Genomic DNA, 25,670 nt, shown 5'->3' with positions numbered 1-25,670 from the left:
TGCTGTATACACCGGGGGATAGGTCGGTTTAAGTGCATTGCTCAGCAGTGTGGATTTTTCACACCCAAGAGCGATGTAGTTATACTGGTGTAATTTCCTAGAATAGAGCAGTCCTCATTTCTGTTAGCGCTCATCTCACTAATGTACTGATTTTGAAGACTTACATGCTATGGTTTCATGTGTAGTTGATGCTCATTTTTCTTTAGTTTTCTTCTTAGCTCTCTTCCCACTGACAACACATTGAATGTTTTTGTATCTGGTGCTGTCCACTAAAGTTATCAGTGAAACACAGCTCGCCCTCATCTTTAAAAGAGCTGCAACCCTGACAATAGTTTGATGTTCTGTTTGTGGAGGTGTAGGGGGGCACATGCATTTCCATTTGAGAAGAATACATTTTTTGTCATATTATGGAGCTGTGAAATAAAATTTTTCAGGTCTCTATGTGATATTAACCACGTTGCATTGTAATTATATTTACAGAGCCAGTTCTCCATGCCACTTCCCTCTATTCTTCTTTTCTCAGGTTGGCATTGACATTAGTACAGTATTCCAGAAGCAATTTCTAATCTCTGTATGCAATTTTTTCTTCTGTGTGGATATTGCTTTTTTCATTTTATATTTTGTCTTTGTTGTTTCCTGATGTAAACATCAATTCAGCAAAGCATTTAAGCACAATCTTAAGTAAATCCTGGTTTAGCAGAGCACTTAAGCGTTGTGGTTCACTTTATGTTAAGGAAGTGTTTAAGTGCTTTGCTGAATCAGGGCCTTATTTGATAATCCTGTTTTATTGCAGTTACCAGTCTATTTAGTAACTCAAAACCGTTACTGAGGCATACGTTTGTTAAAAGATGACATTTTGCTTTTGAGGTCATAGCTCAACTCTTTGCCTGTAGTGACTTTTTTCTTCCCTAAGCATAAAATGCTATTGCGTTTGTGCTCATTTATGTATCTCCTATTGAACAGCTGAAAAGTAATTTTACTTTTCCTTATGCATCATATTTTTGTGGATGAGTAAAGGTCATGTGGCCAATTTCATCATTGTTAACAATTCCAGTTAAAACTGCTAATTGTTTTTAATAATACTTGACACTGTAACAAATAAATAACACAAACAATATAGTTTGCATTGATATTGTAGCATGGTGATCCCAGGATTTGAGAAACAAAGTTGGTAAGTTTACATCTTTTATTAGACCAACTTCTGTTGGTGGAAGAGACAAACTTTAGAGCTGCACAGACCTCTCTTTCAGGTTTGAAAAAGGTTAATTGCCTATTTCATTTTAAGAAGTTTCTTGCAACATGTGTTAACCTTTTATTCTTAACAATCTGTCCCACCTTGTATACTCTAGTTACCTTTTCCAGACCTGAAGAAGAGCTCTGTGAAGCTGGAAAGCTTGTCTCCCACCAACAGAAGTTGATCCAATAAAAGATATTGCCTCACCCACCTCGTATCTCTGAGTATAGTACAGAACAATAATAAAGTATCCATTTTTCACATAGGAATATAGGAATTGTCATTCAATAATACAATGGTGGTCATTAGTATGAGATACTGTCTCCGACTAACACTGTGCAAACCTACATAATTGTCCCAATACAAGTTACAGATACTATTTTTATATAATATATATATATTTAATAATACGTAAAGAATTAATCTCCTTAAACAAAACCATTACCATCAGTGTTTACTAAACAACGAACATAACCGTTAAAGGCTTGCCAGCTGGTGAATTTTTTTCTAGTAACCACATTTCAAAATAGTTTTGTAATCTTTTTTTGTAGGTGAATTTTTCTTTCACTAGAATTTCCCAAATCTTGTTCAACCCACATATTATCACTGGAGGTTATTTATTCCTCCATGGGTCTTCAGAAGAACAGGTTGGATATTTCATTGTAAATATTGGTGTTTGTTTTCATTGGAAGTTCCAACAGTTTGGCCAGAAGGTCTGTTGGTAAATCAAAATTGTTTACTTTTTGTTTCCCTATTATTCATATAATTGTCTAATCCTTTACTAAATACTACTAAAGGATGTGCTTCATGAAAATTAACAATTAGCTGTATTTGTTTCATCTTTTAAAAATATCTTGCATCCTAATTTCAGTTAGTGACCTCTTGTCCTTGTATATGAGGAAGAATAAGTGTATTTTCAATCTGTTATTCCTCTATCTACTTTTTTGAAGGTGTATACTTTTTTTTTTGGTATTAAAAACCTGCTTCTCCACTGAGATAAGCAACTTGTGTATGGAAGTGGAGGCTATTTTGGAATTGCCATGAGAATTTTCCATCAGAGGAAGAACTTATCGACTGGAAAGAGCAACTACATGTAGACTGTAGGATTGTGTATGGTTCTAAAGGCTGTAATATGCCTTCAGTAGTACACCAGACCCTCTCTAGAATGTGCGTCTATATAGTGCGAATTCGCATATAAGGGGGTCGTGGACACGGATCCCAAATTTAATTACTTTAATTGGAATTCATTTTAATGTGGTTCCTGCTGTAACGCGGTCCCTGCATTAACACGGTACCGCACATGGATCCCAAATCCCATGTTCTAGCGAGGGTCCAGTGTATATAACCGTTGTGCATATAAATAATGCTAGCAATAGCAATTTTTAAAAATAAAAATCCCCGAACATTTTAACCTGTATAAGGGATCTCTACAAGCGGGTGGGAACATAATTTTTCACCATCTCTATTAGAAGATCACCTCTGTAAGTAGCTGCTTTTGTTTGTCCCCCTTGAGTGATTGCTTAAGATAGTTTTACTGTATTCAAGTAAACAGAGGCTGAAAAACTCAGCCACTGGTGAGTGGAGCACTTTCTGTGTGAATGTGGTGATTTCACATTCAGTTTCTGCAGAATCTGATCTTTCATTTAAAAATGTTTCTAGCCCTTATAGTTATGAATATAATCTTAAAGTATAAAGCAATAAAATACTGTTGTCTTGACTGTTGTCAGATTTGGTGCTTCTGCTATTGCCCATATTCCACAAAAGCAAAAGAATTAATGAGAATAGCAGAGTCTTGACTAATTAATGCAAGCTTGCATATCATGACAGTATTATTGGGAAATGTGTTCTTCATACATAACTCCCACTGACATCAGTGGGAGTTGTATATGGGACACATCTCACCATCATACCTTTAGACCTCAATCCTTTAGAAACTTATACATATGCTTTATTTCATGCAAGGATTTTTTTACACTGAACATTTTATTTGTATTTTATAAATTAAGCTATATTGTAGGAACCCTGGTGGGAAAGCAATACTGTGTGTGTCAGTGGGAGGCATTCAGTTAATGAAGTGTCCGAAGATAGGGCAACAATGGAAACCTATATATTGATTGGGAGACATTAAACTCCCAGGGAGATGTAGGAAGTGGTGGTGTTGATTTAAGTGGACAGCAGTCTTCCCCTAAATGTAATACTGAACCAGTGTCCCAACATGTCAGGAGGGTGAAGGGGAGTGAAGCTCTGCATTTTGGAGGTGTAGTCTTCAGGAATTATTTCACATCTCATTCCGATCAGCCGTACTTGTAGGAGATGCTAAGGCATATTAAGCAACAGTAGAGGTGCCAGCCAGCCACAGCAGGGCTGTGTTATTGCCCCAACCCTTTTTTCCATCTTTCTTGCCATAATCTTGATTCTTCTTTGTGACTGCATTTCTTCTGGAATTGGGATTGAATATCACATGGATGGCCAGCTCTTCAATCTGTGACGTCTTCATTCTAAAACTAAAGTCACCAGGACTGTTATTACTGACCTTCAGTATGCTGATGACTGTGCTATCCTCACGCACATTGGCTTGCAATCTGCCCTAGATCTCTTCTCACATGCTTATCATAGCTTGGGACTTTCTCTCAACATTAGGAAGACTAAGGTGCTCCTCCATCCTGCCGCAGAACAAGCTGCTCCTGTTCTCCCACAAATTGTCATTGGTGGTGAACTCCTGGAAAATGTTGAGCATTTCCCTTATGTTGGTAGCCACCTCACCTAGACAGCCAGTCTTGATGTGGAGATTGAACATGGGATCCGTTGCGCCAGCGTATCTTTTGGAAAGTTGCTCCGTTGTATCTTTATTGGAAACTAAGATCCCAGTCTACAATGCAGTAGTAATCCCCACTCTTCTTCAGGGAGTGAGACATGGGTGACATATTAAGCTTCTGGAGTGGTACCAACAGTGCTGCTTTAGGTAGATTCTCTGTATCGGATAGGAAGACCATTGCACCAATGCCAACATTCTCTCTGCAGCTAACATCACCAGTGTTGAGGCAAAGATTATGAAACATCAACTTCACCGGGCTTGTCATTGTGTATGGATGGCTGATGCTCATCTTCCATAGCAGTTCCTCTTTTCTCACTTAGTCATGGTAAGAGGACCCGTGGAGGACAGAAGAAATGCTGCAAAGACATCCTGAAAGTATATCTTAAGAAGGGAGGCATTGATCCCATGAATTAGGAAGAGCTGTAGTGATGGCATATCATATGTCAAGCCTCATCCCGTTTTGAAGAGAATCACCTTGCTCAAGAGACTGAGAACAGCAGAGGAGGAAGGAAAGGGTACAGCATCCAGGCCAGCAGTTGTACTCTTTCCAAGCAACCACCTGTCACATACGTGAGAAAAACCTGTAAAGCACGAATTGGACTCCTCAGCCATCTTAAGTTTCATCAATGACTTATCCCCATGGCAGACATCATCCTAGTATTGAGGGATAGCCAACAAACAAAGAGATGTTAGCCCTAGTGTCCTGGCCAGATACAGGAAAGACTATCTCATACCTATGGAACTGTTTTGTGACATGTTGGGGTCATGAGATTTGGGTTCTGTTGTGGCTGTGCCATAGATTTCCTGTGATCTTGAGCAAGACGTTTAATCTTTGTGCCTATCTGATTATACATTTTTGTGAAGATATATTGATGTTTGTGAGGAGCTCGAATACTGTGGTGATAAATGTTGTAGAAAAGCCTATATGTAAATAAAATACTTAAGCACAGTTTGGGAAGCTACATTCATCCTACTTAACTTTCCCCTGAAGTCTCACTTGCTTTCTTGTATCTTTTAGTGCAAGATGTGGCTGTATCTCTGTGCTAGGGTTGGGGGAGAAGTGTATTACTTTCTGTGAGCCACTTTGGAATCCTCTGGGATAGAAGGCTCTGTAGGCTCTAACTGTGAAATAAAATAGCGTTTGCACAGCTTGTTTCTTGAGATTTGGGTAACTTGTTACAAAATATTGAATTCCAAAGCAAACTGCAACAGCTTAACCCAAATCAAGTCAATTATTTAAATGTTTGTTTTCAAGCTTCTAACTTGAATAGATATAAATTATTATATTCTTTCCTGCCCAGTTAGTTACTTTTGATGGAATGATGGAAGTAAATGTTTATATTTTAAAGTCTCTGTCCCCCATGGGCCAAGAAGAGATTGCTAAAACAATGGATATAACTTTTATGAAAAATTCATATTTAGTCAAATTTTATGTAATGTAGGTTGAACTAGTTGTCATTCAGTTATACTGTGTGCTGTCATTGGGTTGTACAGCAATTTATAAATAAAACAGTTCTAAGATAATTTCTTTGGTAACATGACATATATGGGGTACATGGTAGTGTGGTATCGAGGTTTGATCAGCACTTGTTTGCAATGACTTGCAGAAATATGGTCATCCCAAAGTCATGCTAATAAAACTTCTAAACCGTGCCACATTATCATGTATTCTTTGTATGTGTCTGTTTTATAATTACTTATTATAATTCATAGCATTATATCTGAGCATAAAATGTGATTTATAATCTTTAGATCCTGTTTTTATGTTGTTTGTTTTATGGTTGGCTAGATGTTTGACTACTCTGCTTGTAGTTGGATTTGTGTAAAACGTTTTTAAAAAAGTATATAAATTCACTAATATACTTTCCATTAACTGTTTTTGAGGCTACTGTTAAAATGTCCTAAACATATCATAGAAGTAGAGCTGGATTTGTGATAGATAAATTACAAAAGTGTGCATATTTGCAAACTGCAGGAATATTGGAACATCACCCTGTTGGTTAGTATTACTTAGAACAATAGAGATCAAGTTTCAGAGTAACAGCCATGTTAGTCTGTATTCGCAAAAAGAAAAGGAGTACTTGTGGCACCTTGGAGACTAACCAATTTATTTGAGCATAAGCTTTCGTGAGCTACAGCATCCGATGAAGTGTACTCCTTTTCTTTTTGCGAATAGAGATCAAGTTCTCAATTTGTTAAAATAGTGGTAGGCTAAGCTGGTGTTGCTAGTTTAGTGTGGAATCTATATTATAAAAGTTATAATTTTTATATTTTCTATATTATAAAAGTTATCAGCCTTTTAATGCCACTAACCATGCTTTCTTTTATGAACAACCAACAAACTTTCTCTTGTTTTTGGAGGAATAGGAGCCAAGATAGATGAAAAGCTGCTATGCGAATTTCTCTAAATAGAAAATAAGTTTTTTAGTTAGGAAACATGATTGTGGAGAATTTTCACTTAATGTGTGCTGCTGCAGGTTTTCAAGCAGTTTCCTAGAACCTTAAAATCTCCTCATTTCACCAATTCTGCCTCCCAAAAAATTTGTTCAGCTGTGTAACAATACCCCTTCCCCTCTCCCCCCCCCTTCAATTTTGTTCACATGGAATTGGATAGGGGACTTCAAAATTTACATGTCTTTTTATGAAGGACGTTATAAAAAGGAGCTGTGTCCTCAAAAGCTTCATATATTTAAAAATAAAAATAGAAAATAAATTCTTAATGTCACATATGCCATCTGGAAAATGTCTTCCTCTCTAGTGCTAGATTTAGTTTTCTAGAACAGCTAGCTGTGTTCAAAGTACTACAAGAAATCCCAGTGATAATACTTCCTATTTAGAGGCTCTCAGACTCATTAGTACTAATTGGAAGTCCTTACCATCTGATAGCTGTTCAGTAGCCTCTGTGGTGCAAGGTCTAGTGAAGAGCGTCCACGTTCCAAAACTATTATCATGAAATTATCAACAATCTCTGTAGACATGCCAAGGAATCAGTATATCTGCAATCTAAACTACCATTTCATCCCTAGAGATGCTCTATTCCAGAACAGGCTTGAGGCATGCTGTGACAAGGCAATGTGAAGAATCTTGCATTGCCATTGGATGTATCATACTTACTTTGAGGATTTTACCTACTGGAGTTATCCGTCAATGTGCACAATAAGTTCTCTGAACAAATAGAGAACATCCTGCTTTACAATAAAGCTGCTACTACATCTTGTCTCTCAAATCCTGTGTTTCCTGTTTAGTGACTTTTTTATAATCTACATTTCAGTATATTTCATACTTTCCTTGAATCAACACAATGCTGAAGAGAGTAATATATAATGTTTCATATGTACAGAGGCTTTCCAGTTGCATGGAATAGCTTGCCATGTAGTGTTCTCACCCTCTCTTTGTTCACGTTATTGCTAAAGATGTGTTTCATGAGGCTTCAAAACAATAGGAAAAAAATAGTAAGTTAACACTGCATCTGTCCTCCCATTGTGTCCTGTTCTGTGTCTTATACTGTAAGTTCCTTGTGTTGGGACTGTCTTTCTCTGTCTTGTATAGTACCAAGCACATTGTTGGTGCCTTTTTAGCAGTAGCTTCTGTTATGTCTATCTCTACGCAAAAGAAGAAATTTTGACCAAGATGATATAAATTCTAGTGCTTTACTTTAAGGTCCGTAACAAATAATTGCAGAGTGTTTTTAGATGTTAAGCCAGAGAATCTATATGATTGAATGTAGAAAGAAAATTTTTTTTACAATCAGTAATCTAAATAAATTTGATAATCCATTGACATTTGTACTTAATTCTTCTACTGTTTTTAGCATTTTGTATATAGTAATGCTACCTGAAAATAATTGCTATGAATTATTAACATACGGAACTTAGTTGTTGATAATGGTAACCAGAGGAGAAGTGATGTAAAAATGGGGTTGAGTAAATTTTGTGTTAAAATACTTGCTCTAAACTGCAACAGAGAGGAGTATGGTAGCTAATAAGTGAACCTATGATGTAACTTTTGCCTTATACAGGCATAAAACCAATTTTGCTGTAATTACAGAGCAGTATTAATGGTTTAAAAAATCAGTTTTCTGTGTGAAATACAACCACAGGGATTAAATATATACAAAATATTGTTGTAGCTTCCTGCTGATACTTTATAAATCTTACGGTTATAAGTAGTGAACAATTGATATTACAGTTATTTCTTGTAAGAAAATGCTCAGTTGGTTCCTGGGTGGGGGTTAATTTTTAATGTGGGTTTCTAAACAACTTTCAGTAAACTTCTTTTTTTTAAGGTTTAAAACTCCTCTATCCTTAAACTTTATGCTTCTGTTTAAAAAATTATCAAAATCAAACCATAGTGAGCTTTTTCTTACAATGCAACTTATTGGGATCCTCAAACAGATGTTCTTCATCTTTGCTAGTTGCATTTTTCCTAGTAGTGGACTTTAGTTAATCTAATGAAATTATTTGTTTTCTTGAAAATCAATAGCAGCTGAAGTATACTAGTGCTATAAGTAACTGATTTTATTTTTTGTATGAAGTTCAGAATATTTTTTTAGTGTATCTAGACAAAGCCACCTACAAATAATTTGTTAAAGTAGTAACTATGAAATTTTCACTGCTGCTTGATTTTGTGTTTGTAGAGCCAGAATGAAGACTGGGGAGGTTTGTCTGAGGATATCTTATGATTAAGAGCAGTCTAAGGCCTTAGCCCTTTTGACCCCCCTCTAAATTGGTAACTACCAGATTTACCATTTTGGTGGCATGGATTAAATGGGTGCTATGCAGAGACTGTTGCACGTGTAATGAATTCCTTGCCTGATGAGTAAAGGATATACATAGAAATTATGGGTGATGGGCTTAATCTTCTGCAACATTTGCATGATGGTATTTGGAGAGTGCTTTGGGTGTTCTGTTTTATTTTCATTTTTATACTAACAGCATCAGTTTGAAATGTGATTTTTTTTTTATGAGTTTTGTTTTGGTGTTGGTAATTAAGTGGGTTAATGGAGTTTAGAGAAGTAGTATACCAAAATGAATTACTAAACAGATGTTTGGCTTTGTTTACTTGTAAGCAACCCACTTAAACATATGTTTACTGGAAATTGCACTGTTACCTCTGGTAGGCAAATGACATGGGCCCCTGTGTAGAATGGGTGCTGCTTCAATTGACTGTATATCTAATACTGGGTGATGCTGCATGAGAGAACAAACTTATTTGCATATATAGTGCATTGCAACATATTTTTGTGCAGGCCCCTAAGAGAGGAATACATTGTGGCAGTGTTACAAAGAAAAGGTAAGACTGTCTTCAGAAAGTATACACCTGAAAAATGAGTCACTTTGAAAGCCTATTAGTCAAGGTCAGTTATATTTAACTACCTTTATGTAATGTATCAACTTTTATTGTGTACAGATGCAACCAGGAATGTTTTATTTCAAGTGTAGTTTCAGATATATAAAGATTGACTTAATTCATAAGACCAGTTGAATGTAAATGTACACAAATTTTGCAAGTAATGAAAGGAAATTTCATCTTTAAGAAAATACATTTTGCAAAGAATGAGTTCAGATGCTCAGTTTGCCTTTTATGATTAGAGTCATAATTTTGGTTTATGTATGTGATACATAATTATTTTAATGGTTAAATTTTCTTAAATATGCCCAATGGCCTGTGATGGGATGTTAGATTGGGTGGGATATGAGTCACTACAGAGAATTCTTTCCTGGGTGTCTGGCTGGTGAGTCTTGCCCACATGCTCAGGATTTAGCTGATGTGTTATAGTTGGGGTTGGGAAGGAATTTTCCTCCGGGGCAGATTGCCAGAGGTCCTGGGGGTTTTTCGCCTTCCTCTGTAGCGTGGGGCACGGGTCACTTGCTGGAGGATTTTCTGCACCTCGAAGTCTTTAAACCATGATTTGAGGACTTCAGTAAGCTGAGACATAGCTTAGAGGTTTATTATAGGAGGGGGTGGGTGAGATTCTGTGGCCTGCGTGTGCAGGAGATCAGACTAGACGATCATAATGGTCCCTTCTGACCTTAAAGTCTATGAATCTGAGTCTTTTTTTGCCTTTTAAATAAAATTTTGCTTGCTGTTCATTTGGTGACTCCTGTGATGGCATCCAAGAGTGCGGATAAAGTTTTGACTTCAAAGGGGCTGGATTGCACTACACTGTTTTATCCTACATGAACGTGATTGCCAGCAATTATGATTTACATGATGCTGCATGCATTTTAATAGGGTAAACAAGAAGAAAAAAATCAGGTTCATGTCAGCTGACTACAATGCTTTTAGTTTGTTCTGGTCTACAGTGACCACGAAATTGCATTCAAAATCATGTTCGTTAATACCATTGTTGGCATCTGTGTTTAAACAGTAAAAATCTTGTGGCCCTCATAGATTCAGTTATTACTTATCTAGATTTAACATTATTAATGACTTTCACTCTGGAATTGATTTGGAGGAAGGGAGTCTTTTTACTTTTTTGGAAAGTGAGGGAGTTCAGCGTTGTAAAGCATGTGGGAAGAGGGGAGGGGACTTGATAAATTGTGTAGGATGAAGATTTAGGGCACAAGAACAAAAACTTGGATTAATTCAATAAAATTAATAGGCTGGTTTAAGGGAAATAGAGAATAAACATTCATAACAATGCATTTGTTTGTTTGGAATATTTTTGAAACTTAGTTGGGTGGAGCTCCATGTGAAAGCCTTACAGCACTTTTTTCATGCAGTTAATTGTCCTATAGGATGGAGCCTTCATTAGAATTATTGGCACTTACTGTATCTTATTAAAACAACCTCCAGTGTGGCCTTTATATAGTCCTACACGCCATAGGAGGGTAGTTATTTATAATGATATAGAAGATACATACTAAATTTATATTTGAAGGACATTCATTAGGACATGGGTACTCGAATTAGGGGTTGTGCTGTCATCCTGCCTTTCCCATGTTACATTGCCAAATAGGAAATGGGTCTTGGCTAGATACAGGGTACCTGGCATGGATGAGAATTCCTAGAGGTAGTTTGGGGCTACAGTATGGCAGATGCTGAGTATTACTGACCTTTGGAATACACCATTTATCAATTAACTGGCAGGTGTGAAGTGTTGCATTCTAAAGGGATTAGCACCTTTGTTCCAACCAGATCAGGGAAGAAGTGGGAGAGGTTGAGGGGGGGGAAAAAGACACCCACTGAAGACTGATTACACTGAATGAAGGTTCAGCTGGTACTTCTGTTTCCCCAGTAGAGAGCAGAGGAGGAGAGGGGTCACTACTGTTGTGTGTCTCACCCTTTCCTTGGCTGGTGAAGTGAAGACTAGGGAAATGACAGTTTTACTTCACTGTGTGCCTGTGTAAAATTTTTATATCCTTGCAAAATAATGCTTGAATTGCCTAACGATGGAACTGCAGAGAAAGTGAACAGTTGCAGCTTTGTACAGAGAAGTCTCTTATGAAATATTTCCTGGTGACTCAACCTCTATTTGCTAAACTGATCTAAGATCTGATGGATTCCTGTATAATGTCTCTTTAAACAAAATCTTACTGTTGTAATTATTGTTTTGTTTCTTATATTTACATGGCTAGGATCTGTAAACCTGTTAATATTTCCTAAACAAATTGTGTGTGTGGGGGGGGGGGGGGAAATCATTCATTTTGCAATCTTATCTTCAAGTGCATTTTTCCTTGAAATCTCTTCCAATTGATAGTTGTTAATGAAGATTTCAATCTTAATCAAGACTTCTCACTGTTCCCCCAAAGATAGTTTGCTTCTTTGACCAAAAACACTACTGAAAAATGGACTACAGTTATTACCAATTCTATACTGACTACTGATTTGTTGCTCCAGTTTTGTATTTGTTTAGACTAGGAAAAGTGATCAAGGTTGGCCTGAGGTTAACCAAGACGTTTCCACTCACAGTTTAATGCATTTCTCTCTCCTACCTCTAAACCCCTACCAGAAAAACAAAACCAACCTTAAAAATCATCCTCTACGCTACGCAGAATATTGATCCCAAAAATGGAGCAGTAAGAGACTCTATGAAGTCCACTAGGGATTTCACTATTGCTATTGATTTTATGTAGAAGGTGTTCAGATACTACAGTGATGGTGTATGCATCATCATTTAATGCATATGTACTTAGAGAGCTAATATCAACTTTTCCCTGATCTAGACACAATATTGCCTCAGTTAACTATTACGGACATCAATCAGCTAAATTGAGGCGAAAGTTGTTAACCTGTATGTTTATGCTTGGGAAAGGATTAAGGTTACATTGGGGTTAGCTAGATATTTTAGCTAACATGAATCTCATCTGAACCACTTTCCTAATGTATACAAATCCTTGGTGACAGGCTGGGATTTTCAGAGGAGCCTTACTTGCTTTGGTTCCTTTGAACATCCTTCCCTTAAGAAAGACTGTCATCTGAAGTAGTACTCATGATGCATTAATTTCCAAATAAGTATTTGAGAAAGAGAAATCTGAAACCAAGCTCATGATGTCAGGCGAAGTGTTGGAGTTTAAATTTTCAAAAATGACTAGTGATTTTCAGAAGTGGAAAGAAAAGGAGTACTTGTGGCACCTTAGAGACTAACCAATTTATTTGAGCATGAGCTTTCGTGAGCCACAGCTCACTTCATCAGATGTGTACCGTGGAAACTGCAGCAGACTTTATATACACACAGAGAATATGAAACAATACCTCCTCCCATATTCTCTTTCATATTCTCTGTGTGTATATAAAGTCTGCTGCAGTTTCCACGGTACACATCTGATGAAGTGAGCTGTGGCTCACGAAAGCTCATGCTCAAATAAATTGGTTAGTCTCTAAGGTGCCACAAGTACTCCTTTTCTTTTTGCGAATACAGACTAACACGGCTGTTCCTCTGAAACCTTTCAGAAGTGGGTGGTTGATGTCACAACGTGGACAGTTGTGCTGCAACTGTACGAATACAAGTCTATTGTGAGTAGACCTAACTGCTGCGTTCCAAGTGCTTCTAAGCCCACGGGGTCTGGGTAGAATCTACTAATTGTTTGTAGTCCTGGGTCTCTAGGTTGCACTCCCAGGCTCAGACCTTGTGTCCTTCCTTGGGACATGGAACTCCACAGTGCAGCTGCCTAGGCCCTGAAACCAATGTCTGATTTTTCTGAGCCCCCAGTTGCTTAGACACGCTCTCTAGAGTTCCGTCTAGGCAGTGGAACTCAAGCTTCTGGTTTAACACCTTCAGGGAAAATGTGGCATGGAAGCAAGGAACATCAGCTTAGCAAAGGAATTTCTTAACCACAGTTACTCTACTCGTGAAGTATTTGAAAGTTACAGGTCTTTGAGAACAGGCCTGAGACACATCCCTCCCGGGCCTGATCTAGTTCCTTCTGAGAGTCTGAAACTTATCCGTGTTCAAGCTGAACAGAGTCCTTTCTGCCCCTTCTGTTTCCTGCACATCTGGCTTACATGTGGTGATGGTCAAGCCCCCTGCTTCAGAGCAGCACCCCTTTTTAAATGGCTCTTTAAATGTTTTTTCTTTTGCCATGTGGCCAAGCTGAGAAGCTGCAGATTCATCAGCCATGCTAGTAACCAGGTGTAGAAAATTCATTGTTCCATATGTCATGGATTTACAGGATCTGTGTCATTTCCTAACCTTTAGACAGTCCCTGGGGAGGATATGTTCAGTGTGCTAGACCCCCAAAGGGTCCCACTCTGCCACAAGGGTAGGCTACATAGCCTCAGTGGCTCCAAAACTGTGCTTCTGGGCTCCAGCATTCCTGTTTCTCTCACTGTGAGCTATGTGCCGCAAGTCCCAGTGAAGTAGATTCCTGTTCAGAGACTTTTACTCCCTTCAAAGACCAGTGCATTTCAGCAAATATTTGCTTTTCAAAACAGAGTAGGGTTTTTATTGTTCAGCTGGAATTACAGCATCAGGAAGCCCTTAGGTTAGCATAGAGGAAACAAAAGTTAAGGCTTATTCCGTATTGGCACTGAGGCAAGAATAAAAATAAATCTAATTTGGAAAGTACAAAAAACAGCAAGGTAGCAACTGGATAAACCATCAAATGAAGGATTAGGGCATTCTTATTTGTCATGTACCAATCCTGCAAGAAATTGAATTATTCAGAGGCAACCCCCTGTGCTGGAGAGAAATTGGCACTGTGCTGGGAAGATCTTAAATTAACTGGTGAGTTCTTTTTGTTGAGTTCAGTAAATCTTCCTTCTCCCTGACCAGAAAGTGCTTTCAAGTACCTGTGAGATGAGGGATAGCCCAGCCAGATGGAATAGTGGCAGGTGCTGGACTAGGGGAGGGGAGCCCAAGACCCCTTCCAGGAGGAGAAAATGATACACATTCAAGGCTATTTCACATACCTTTCCCAAATCTAAATTGGGGGCAGATAGTTTAAATGTACTTACTAAGAGACACAGTAAAGTTAAAATTCATATACCATTGTTAAAGAGCAATTTCTTTAGACTCGTTAACAAAATATTCAAATAGGCAGTCTACTATCTTGCAGTGCTTCCCCTAGTCCACTAACTTGCACCACTCAATCAGCACAAGGGAAGCTGAAATTTCCCACAAGTACCCTGTAGGGAATACCTCTTGCGTGGGGGAGATCTCAGTAGGTATAGAGCTAGCGCCTACGCCTCCTTTCCCAAAGGCCACAGCACCAGGGCCCAGCACTAGAAGATGCCTCCTCCTTGAAAATATGCCTCAAGAACTCAGCTACATCATTGTAGCACTTCAGTGTAGACAGTATGTATGCCAATGAGAGAACCCCTCCCGTCAGCATAGATAATCCACGTCCTCGAGAGGCGGTAGCTAGGTCAACAGAATAATTCTTCTGTCTCCCTAGCACTGTCTAGGCAAGGACTTAGAGATGTTTAACAACACTTAAGGGTGTGGATTTTTTGCATGCCTGACTGACACAGGTAAACCAGCCTGATTTTTCTAGTGTAGACCAGGACTGAAACTTTCTCTTCACTATTTGTTAGTTTACATCTGTTTTGGGTTGGGCAATGAGAAAGTTTTCAAACTTCAAGACCTATCATGCCATAGCATTTTTACTAGTTTAATCAGAGCAGTTCATATCTGAATAAGAATCCATTATAAGTTTAAACCAACCCATATGCCACTTGATTGTTGCTCTCCTACCAATGGTATATGTAACATAGTTTTAGAAGTGCTGAATTAGTCAAATTCACTTGTTTATAGTCAATTTTTAAACAACTGGGGGGCTGCAATGTTTGGGTCGCAAACATTGCGGAGTAACGTTACTTCCTCAAGAATGGTTTCCATGGAAATTGGGAATTATACATTTTTATTCTTTGTGATTTGTTAAAAACATTTGACGTGAAACTGAATTGGAGATATTTAAAGACCAGCTATATGGGGGGTGTTACGGATAAGATTAGCAAGTGCGGAAGTTTTTCTTGTAAGTATTTCCATCCCTTTTTAAGAATTTTGTTTGTATTGAGATTTCTTGTTGACTCCTGGAATGGAAAGTGAGACAATGTCTTTAATTGGCATACAGTAAAGGTTAGTAACTGACAGGGAGATTTTCAAAAAATGCCTGACAGACTGAAAAGTAAATGTCCCCAGTCAACTTTCAGTGTGGCTTCTGCTCCTAAATCCCTTGAGCGCTTTTGAAATTCTGACCCAAATGTCCTCAAGACATCATAATGCATTGCATAAAGTGAACATGTGTTGTGAATGCTGTGTGGGTTTTAACAATATACTGCAACTGAAGTGGTTTTTCTAATGTGCATATTCATAATGCAGTCCAAGAGCAAACTGTTATTTTAATAATCAAGAGTCTTTTCAGTGAAATAGTAAGATTAATCTGTGAAAAGTTTTTGATCAGGACCCTGAGTTAGGGAAGTCTTGCAGTCATTAAACAAAAGTGCTTTTTTGAGAGGAGGGAATCTTGATAGTATCTGGCCCCTCTTCATGAGACATACACATTTTAAAACCACAGAAAAATGAATTGTTGCAGCTGAACCTCTTGGAAGTACAAATGGAATTCTAATTTTTGTAGAATATTCCTTTAACTTCCTTTAACAATTTGTACTATGCTGTAGATGATAACTGTAAGGAAAAAACATACCAACCCATCATTTTGGTAAATTTAGTTGAAATACAGTTCCTTTCTGAATATCTGATGATTAAAATATTTGTACCTTCAGAGGCAGGACTCACACTACAGAATTTTATCAGAAAATTCTGATCTGCACTATCATCGTTTCAAATGCATTGGTATTAGTATGCGGAGCCCTAGTGTGGGCAAGTCTTTGTTGGCTGGAACTGGTGCAGATAAAGTGTTGGTAGCACCAGCCATAATCTGGTTTAAGGTAGTTGATATGGGTCCTTTCCACATGTAATGCACAGTAGAAGATTAGATAAGTTTATAAAGCTCTCAGTATCCAAACACAAACATTTTAGCAGCATATTGTTACATGGATGTTGTATTCACCACTTCTAAAGGAGCTGTCCTAACAGTATGAAAGGCAATCTTCAATCTATGAATGAAATTTGTGGTGTTTATATAAAGGAAAGAAAAAAGGGACATCTTTTCCCAAAAAAACAAACAAACAAACAATAACCCTACTTGGAATAATGATGGTGCTGTGTCTACATGAAGCTTTCTTGGAAATCTCACTGGGGCAGTGCTACTACTGGTAGCAGTGGTGAAAGAGCTTACGCAGCTGGATCTCCAACATGTTGTAACCCAGGTCTTCTGGATCCACTTATATTAGATCTAGATGATATAGTGGTAAAAATGCCTGTGCCCTGTCTTAGTGCTCCCTGCATTATATCACCAGTGGAGGAGCATTAATGGTAGTACAATGGTAAAATATTTCCCCCGAAGGGCTAGTGGAGACAAGGCTAGTGTGTAGTTCTATATTAGAGATAGTATTGTAAGAACCTTTTGGCAAAAATATTTATTGTATATCTGTCCACCTGTGTACTGTGTGTAAGAATGTATACATTTCTTTTTGTAGCCACGTCATGAATACTTTAATGTCCCAGTTTACTAAATGACTTCATTCATCATGCATGCAGAATTTCAGAGAGGAGATAGACCTGACTTATTCATGGCAGAACTTTATCCTCAGCTTGGTGAAATCAATCATCTTGAACACACTAGACTAAACCACAACCATTATCTTTGCTGTTGTACTTTTCTTCTCCCCTTCTGTTTGTGTATTCTCATGTCTCATCTTGATATAACTTGTTCTTGTCAGCATATGATCTCTTACGGTGTGAAAAGTTTCAAGTCTTTTGTTTAACATTTGTGTGGAAGTCATTCAGCTTGAGTAAGTGCATATTGTAACATTACTTGATCTTTTAAATATTTCAGCTGTGGTGTTACTTTAATATACATATAAAATTGTAGTATACATCAGAAGTTTATAGAGAAACTAGTGATCCCATGAAATAGTGTAAGCCTTATCTTTTTAAAGTGTGTATAGAATATATACATACATATGTATAAGCTTTGTTTAGTTGTAAAACTGTATACATCTTTAATGAAAACTGCAAAAGTAAAATGCATTTTCCTCTATCTTTACTTTTAATTTATTTTGAAAGTATTTGTTGGGGGCAGTGGTGTTTTACTGTTTGTTTTGTATAGAGGTAGCGGGGAGAAATTATGCCCAATCATTGGCACTTAAGATAGATAATGTTTTTGTAATGTCACAAAATCTCAGAGTTCTAACACTCTGATTTGTGTTCAAAGGTTGAGTACACTTGAGCACTTGTCCTCCTTTTATAGTAGTAATGGTTAAAATTGTTACCGAAGTACATTCCTTTGCAACCTAATACTTCAGAGTTGTAACTTTTTGCTTTTACTATTCAGTCATTACTAGCATATTAAAATCTTAATGTTCATTAATCAGTATTTGTAGTTTGAAATGTATTTAATCGCAAAAGGAAGACTGCTTTAAAGATGTCTATTAAAATAACTATCCTGCGAGGATGCAGAGCCAGGATGAAGACATATACTTCACCCTATATTGCCCATTAAAAGTGAATGTTGTTACATTATACAGAGCTGGTTTATCTTTAAGGCAAAGATTACATACATTTAAATAGAAAGGAACTGGTTAAATAAATTGACCACAAACAGTTTAAAATTTCAAAAGTATTTCATATATGGTAATGCACTACATTTTAAATGTCTATCTGACTTTAAAAAAATTGGGGGACATGAAAGGGGAATTTTTGGATTTGATTTTGCAGCATTTTGGAATATGTTATAGAAAATTAGATCATGGGGTGGTTTTCCATTTCCAAGTTTGTTACTCTTCTTTGTAAGACATTAACAGTTTGTGTGAACATGTGCTACTTTAATCTGCATTCTCTCGTGCCTGTTGGCTTAAAATGCTACACATTGAGCTGTAACAAGATGCTGTTTCTCTTGTTATCTGTATACAGCTGCTTGCTTTTAAATGACTAGATAATGAATTAGCTTTCCTGGCATGTCTGAAATAAAGTATTGCATGCACTTCTGTCTCATGTGAATGACTTTTTTTTCAACTCTTGGTTCTGGTATTTCAAATGTGTATTTGTTACCTCTGTTAAATTCTGTATTGCAGGTGCCATATAAAATGTTGTAAAAAGCATTCCATAACAGCTAGATAAAAATGTATGCTAATGTTTTCTAAATCTAAAAAAACACAAATAGAACTAAATATAGCATAGATCTTGTCCATGTTTTTTTAAGTCTTAAAATGATTCCTATAGTTCGTAACAAAATGTTTAAAAATATCAAGGCATCCTAAATTGGAATGATGAAGGCAGTCGGTAAGAATTCACGATAAAATGTGTCTGTCAAGACTATTGCTTATCGCTATTGTACAATAAGCATACATCATGATTTACTCGTGAGGTCTAGCTCTAGATTTTTAATAACACAGTCAAATCCCATTGAATTTTATTTGAGTCATGAGTGAAGCAATGCACTTAACTACACAGGATCAGTTAGCTGGAAGAAACTTTATTTTGAGTACAGTAAATACTTTTACAATTAAAGATTATCTGGAATTTGAATATACTGTGGCAGAAAAGTTCCTTAGTGTACAAAAATTGAAGTGACAATATTAATCTATAGTTATCATGTAGTTTATTGTGAAAAGTATTTTTGGTCATTTAGGAAATAATCAATTTCACCTCTGTAGTTTTAGGTTTTCAAATCCATTATAATTAAAAGTTAGAATCACAGAAATGTAGGGCTGCAGGGGACCTAGCAGTCATCAAATCAAGCACCCTGCCCTGAGGCAGGACCAAGTAAACCTAGACTATCCCTGACAAATGTTGAAAAATTGCATTAAAATAAACAGGATAAATGTGGACATCAAGCTTCCAGCAGCTTGCATGAGAATTTAGCAGTTCTATTTCTCTTAATTCAACCATCGGAATAAAGTTCAACCCTCATTTATTATAATAAATGCTTAAAATTAGTGCACAGGGAAACAAATACTTAAAAAGACACTGTCAACTCATTGTTTTAATATAAAAAGAACAGGAGTACTTGTGGCACCTTAGAGACTAACCAATTTATTTGAGCATAAGCTTTCGTGAGCTACAGCTCACTTCATCGGATGCATATGCATTCCGAGCTTTCGTGAGCTACAGCTCACTTCATCGGATGCATACGCATATGCATCCGATGAAGTGAGCTGTAGCTCACGAAAGCTTATGCTCAAATAAATTGGTTAGTCTCTAAGGTGCCACCAGTCCTCCTGTTCTTTTTGCGAATACAGACTAACACAGCTGCTACTCTGAAACCTGTTTTAATATACTTTTCAATTTTTTTTTGTTCTGTAATATTCTCAAAGCATGAAAATGCTGTTTCTTTTCTCACCAGTTTTGATACTTCATTTTAGAACAGGGATGGACAAATGTTTTGGACTGAGGGCCACATCTGGGTGGGGAAATTGTATGCAGGGCCGGGGCAGGGGGTTGGGGTGTGGTGTGCAGGAGGGGGCTCAGGGAAGGGGGTTGGAGTGCAGGAGGGGGCTCAGGACAGGGGTTCAGGAGGTGTGCAGGGTGCGACGGGGCTCGGCAGGGACTTGGGTACAGGGTGCAGTAGGGGGCTCAGGGCAGGGACTTGGGGTGCAGGAGGGGTGCAAGGTGCAGGCAGGGAGCTTAGGCTAGGGAGTTGGGGGGGCACAGGGTGCAGGAGGGGTTTGGGCTCCGGCCCGGCGCCACTTACCTAAAGTGGTTCCGGGGTGGCAGCGGCGCACACCGGGGCCAGGGCAGGCTCCCTGCATGCCTGCCCTGGCCCCACACCACGCCACTCCGGGAAGCAGCCAGCACCACAACCCAGCGTGGCCCCTGAGGGAGCCGGGGGGGGCACAGGGCTCCGCGTGCTGCCCTTGCCACATCTCCAGGTACCTCCCCCGAAGCTCCCATTGGCCGCGGTTCCCCGTTCCTGGCAAATGGGAGCTGTGGGGGGCAGTGCCTGGAGGCAAGGGCAACACACGGAGCCCTCTTCTCTCCACTCCCCCGGGGGGCCCAGGGACGTGGTGCCGGCCGCTTCTGAGAGCAGCGCGGGGCCTGCAGCACCATGGGGGGCAATCCCGTGAGCCAGATCCAAAGCCCTGAGGGGCCAGATTCGGGTCACGAGCCGTAGTTTGCCCACCCCATTTTAGAATCTTTTTTTTATTATTATTATGGAGTAGAAATTTGCAAAAGTATTTTTAACATTTTTGTAATTGATAGTATGCCAAGGCTCTTTCACACCAGCTTCCATGTCAGTACAGGTCTGAGAATATTTAAATATTTCTTCAGTGGGAAAACATATCTGTGGGTGTTACATGGTTGGAAGTGAGATTTTTATGTCCTTGGCTTTATTAGAAAGGGGAAATTTTTAATTTTATTAAAAAGTGGGTGGACTGAAAAAATCCACAGGATTTTCTTAATCAGATTGTAATAACATTGAGTGATTTTAGTCTCCTTTTCCTACTTAATTTCCAGGATTATTGATGGAGTTTTATATACATTGAGGGTAGAATGGACCTCTTGGGTCAAATGTTGGGCGTAAGCTGCTCAACAGTGTCCTTTCAAAGTACAAAAATACACCTGTTTCAAGTGAAGTGGAACTGTCTTAATACTTAACTTTATGCCTTTAATAGTAAATCAGTGTATACACATGGGTTAATCTAAGATTAAAAACTTGATCATTCTATGTATTACACGTATAGAGGTTAAATGACTCATTCTGAAGTGCTAGTGTTACAATACTAAACCACTTGAGTCAAATAGATACAAGACTAGTAAACTGACACTTTTAAAATGCATATAAATAGTCTGTAAAACTAAGCTTTCTGAGGATTTGCTGCTAAATTGTAATCTTTCTTTTTCTTGCTTCATGACATGCCTTGTCTTAGGATGCTAAAGTAAGTTTGTTTTTTTTTTCATTCTCTGGGTGCTTTAAAATTACTTTGGTTTTGGTTTCATAAAGACACAGTATCGCTTTTCATTGACTATGATGATGATGCTAGTAATTGTGGAAATGGACAGCCCAGTTTTTCTAATTGGCTAGATCTTCTTCCAGTTGCTTAAAAATACTTCTTCAAATTCCCAAAATGAAAGTCGGATACAGGCTTTAGTATATATAAATATATTAAACACTTATTTGTTTTATTTGGCCAAAGGTCTTCATTGAAAATTTAGTGCAGTACCTTTAGGAAAGAACTGGTTCCAGAAGTTTATACCTGGTCTAGAATACTAGAGCACAAAATCTTGGGCTTCCCTTCACTTCAAGATTGGCCATTTCATCCTTCTCAAATAGTTTTTATCCAGTATACAATAGTGTCTCTAGCTGGGAGGGCTATTTTGAGAATTAATACTGTTGTTTCTGTCTGACTAGGACCTGTTGCTTCCAAAACTTAGGTTTAAAGGATATTGTAGCTGTACAGTACGTCAGCCATTTCATTTTTACTTGAGGGATTTTGGGATCTCCATAAAATATCACAAAATGAAATAAAGTTAATCCATTACATGATTTTTAAAAATTCATGTCTGTTTTACTAAGTTGTGACTTGTTCCATGATGGAAGGTCTGTTGATTTATTTTCTTTTTAGAGTTAAGTGGTCATAAAGCTTACAAGCCATCCCTGTAAACCATGACAAACTTCTTAATCCTTTTAGAAATGCATCTGATGTCATACATATAAACTCACACTTTTCTTATGAGTTTTTTTAATTAAGCACTTTCCACATATAAGCTTGTTTAGTAGGAGCACAGGATCTGTTTACCACTGTCTCAAATTTTCCCTCCACAGGAAGCAGAGACCCCACGTAGTGTACTTGAAGAAATTGGACTCACATAAATCTCCTCTGAAGTCTCCTGGTGTTTCACATACTGTAAATGTTCACTGCCATCATTTTAATGTTTAGCTAATGGTGTAAGATGCTGTTTGTCAGTATTACTGTTTTGCTAAGTTGCTTCATTCAGGCCTACAAGAAAATATCCCATTTAAAGTTTTAAAAAAGGGAACAAAAATTTAAAACCTCCAAAAAAGGATAAAAGAAAGGGATTTCAATTCAAGACCTCTCTCTGCATTTGAGAGCATCATAGGTGACGACTTCAGTAATTATACTGTTTTATAAGTACCAGTGACTTAAGGAAACAAATGAATCAGCTTCAATACATTGTCATGTTTAACAGAAAGGAAAGTACATGTGACAACTTTAAATGTGAAACGTAACAATATGGAACTTGGTTTTATGCAACCAAAGACTTATTTGTTCATCTACATTTTATGTCAACATTTGTGAAAAATCTGCTTTTTTCAGTTAATACAGAAAGATTGGGAATTAACTGTTTACTATGGAATTTTTTTCATTATACCAAAGAACCCTATTATGATCTGTATATCAAACTGGTATGAGCTGTTAAGGTGGCTTCATTTTTTAGGAACAGGGCTGCAACCAGACCATTTGATAGAAATGGAAGTATACAATACAAAGATTTTTCACACAAGTACATGAGAGTTAATGTATTATAAAGGAAATGCAGGTTGTAAGAAGTAATTGTTTATTGGAACCATCCTGTTTTAACATCAATATTATTGCTTAATCACTGTAGACTTGTACCTAGATTATGTACTTTGCCGTTCTGACTATTCAGATGAGTAGATAGATAATGTAAAATACACTGGGGTAGCACTTGACCTCATGGAGAGAAGGGAATAATCTAAAGGGAAAGTTAAAAATGTGCAATTTAAAAGTTAGAGAGAGCAGGTGAGTAAGATAATATCTTTTATTGGATCAACTTCTGTTGGTGAGAGAGTTTTTGAGCTTACTACACTTCAGGTCTGAGAAATGTACTCTGAGAGTCACAGCTAAATACCAGGTGGAACAGATTGCTTAGCATAAGTAGTTAACACACATTTCAAGGGACCATTCAAGGTGAAGTGCCCCACTAACACTCCTCCAGTCATAGGGGGAAATGGAAAGGGGGAGAAGGCAGCTGGGGGAGGGTTGTTAGTCAGCCCTGGTGCAGCCTTCCCAAAAATGGGGGGGGACCAGGGCTCCTGCCCCTTCTGTGGCTCTGCCCGAGTTCCTGCCAAGCCGGAAGCTGGAGCAGGTTGGGAGCCGAGGACTCTCCACCTGCCTAGCGTTTGCGGGGGTCCCTAGAGCAGCCCATGGTCTGTGTCCCCAACCCAGCTCCAGCCGGGGGATAGGGCCTTGGAGCTGCAGCCCGGCTGTAGTAAGAGCCACACAGCCAGTCAGCTGTGAGGAGGCATGGACCTTTCACCTGCCCTGGATGGGGAGCCCAGGGGCAGGGACATGGGCCAGGGACTTCTCTTTGGCCCCCCACCCTGAGCAGGTGGAAGTGTTGAGTCAGCGGCACAGTGCCGCCTGCTGCCGAGGCTCCCCAGCCGGGCTCCAGTTGCTGGCCTGGCGGGGTGGGCCTCGGGCAAAAGTCGGGGGCAGGGCCTGTGGTGAAAAGTGGACAGGCCAGGCCCATCCGCTTTCAAAAAGTGGGAGGGGCATAGCCCCCTTTCCAGTGCTGATGTCAGTGGGGTATAGATTGTTGTGATAAACCATAAATCCAGTGAAAATTATAAGACAAAAACACCACATCACCTGTGGATGAAAATTTTTCTCAAAGTGATCACTCTATATCTGACGTATCAGTCCTCATCCTCAAAGGAAACCTGCACAACACTTTCAAAAGGTGAGCCTCTGAGATTAAATTCATAACTTTGCTAGACACTAAAAATCATGGACTGAACAGAGACACTGAATGTACGGCTTATAACAACAATCTTGTATCCACTAACAACCCCCCTACCCAAGCTGCCTTCCCCCATATTTCTTCCGCCCCTAGAACTGGAGGGGTGCTAACAGGCCACTTGACCTTGAATGATCCATTGAAATATGTGTTATCTGTTACGCTATCTGTTCCACATTGTGTTTAGCTGTGACTAAGTACATTTCTCAGACCTGAAGAAGAGCTCCATGGAAGATCAAAAGCTTCTCTCTCACCAACAGAGTTCGTCCAATAAAACATATCATCTCATCCACCTTGTGTGTTTAATATTCTGTGACAGACATGGCTACACCACTGCATATAACTAATTTAGAAGTTTAGTTTGAACCCTAGAAACAAGACTAATGGCTTTGCATTTATTAGTATATTATGGTATGCTCAATGGGGGCATAAGCACTGGTTTTAAAAATCTGTTTTATTAACCTGCTTCATTGCTATATATTAATGTCCTGTCACCATACATGCAGGTGACATTCATTGTGAAATTACTAAGCTTAAGCAAACAAGTGTTTATATACGGTACCACCAAACTAATTAACACTGAGGTCCTATTGAAAATTGGTGAGTTTCAGCGTGTAAATGAACAAATAATCAAGGGTAATACACCACAAAATATACTTTTGTTCATTTACTTTGACAGTTATAGGTGTTTTGCAATATAGTCTACACTTTAAGTATTTAGTCTTATGAGATCTCTGTACAGAACTCTGTTCTGTTGCTAAGAAGTCAGTGCCATTTTTTTTCTGCAAATTATATGTGGAGTAGCAAAGTTCTACTGTGTGTATCTGCAGTGATGACAAGGTGAGTGTTTTTCTAAGCTTGTTCTATTGGAACTGACCATAGGCTCCATAACATTTCAGTTTGCTCACTTGACGTAAGCAGTACACCACATTTACAGTATTCATTTCCACTCATCTCATGTACAGAACACAAGCCTCTCAAATCACTAGAATATCATGTTTGAAAAGGTACACAAGACCCCTGTTCTGCATTTCACTTGTCGAATATGTAAAAAAAAAAAAGAGATACAACTGGTATGGGATGGCCTGCTGTTTGTGCTGTTGAAGTGATTGAATTTCCTTCATTTAAAATGTCAATCTGAAAGCAGTTTTATGTGTTTAAACAAACCTATTTCTAAGGTTTACGCTGTCACTTGTATGTGCTAGGCTGGATTAAGCTTTGTTGTGATTGTATCAAAACCTGTAACCACTGTCTTACAATTAATGTGATTCTAATAAATGTTCACTTTTACACCATAGCTGTGTGCTTATATATAATCAAAGGTTTAATATTTTTGCAAGGGGAAGAAGAGGATGGGTAAATCTTTGATAGGTAAAAATGCACAATTAAAC

At 38.2% G+C, this 25,670-nt stretch overlaps 1 protein-coding gene across 4 annotated transcripts in view; it reads left to right on the top strand.

The window, feature by feature from the left end:
• Positions 1-25,574, top strand: part of AP1S2 (adaptor related protein complex 1 subunit sigma 2) — a 37,044-nt gene extending 11,470 nt beyond the window's left edge. For 2 of the 4 annotated variants that reach the window (XM_048861632.2, XM_075131493.1), the window contains exon 5: positions 22,322-25,574. In XM_048861632.2, the coding sequence (XP_048717589.1) occupies positions 22,322-22,369 (48 nt within the window). In that variant the 3' untranslated portion in view covers positions 22,370-25,574. Of the gene's footprint in view, positions 1-8,685; positions 8,778-17,033; positions 17,923-22,321 lie in introns of those variants that run through there. The other 2 variants (XM_075131497.1, XM_048861658.2) reach the window with 2 other exon arrangements.
• The last annotated feature ends 96 nt before the right edge of the window (positions 25,575-25,670 follow it).

The sequence above is a fragment of the Caretta caretta genome, chromosome 1, assembly GCF_965140235.1.
Source record: "Caretta caretta isolate rCarCar2 chromosome 1, rCarCar1.hap1, whole genome shotgun sequence".
In the NCBI taxonomy this organism is placed as follows: domain Eukaryota; kingdom Metazoa; phylum Chordata; order Testudines; family Cheloniidae; genus Caretta; species Caretta caretta.
Note: the sequence above shows the minus strand (reverse complement) of the source record. Positions and strands in the feature narration are given on the sequence as shown.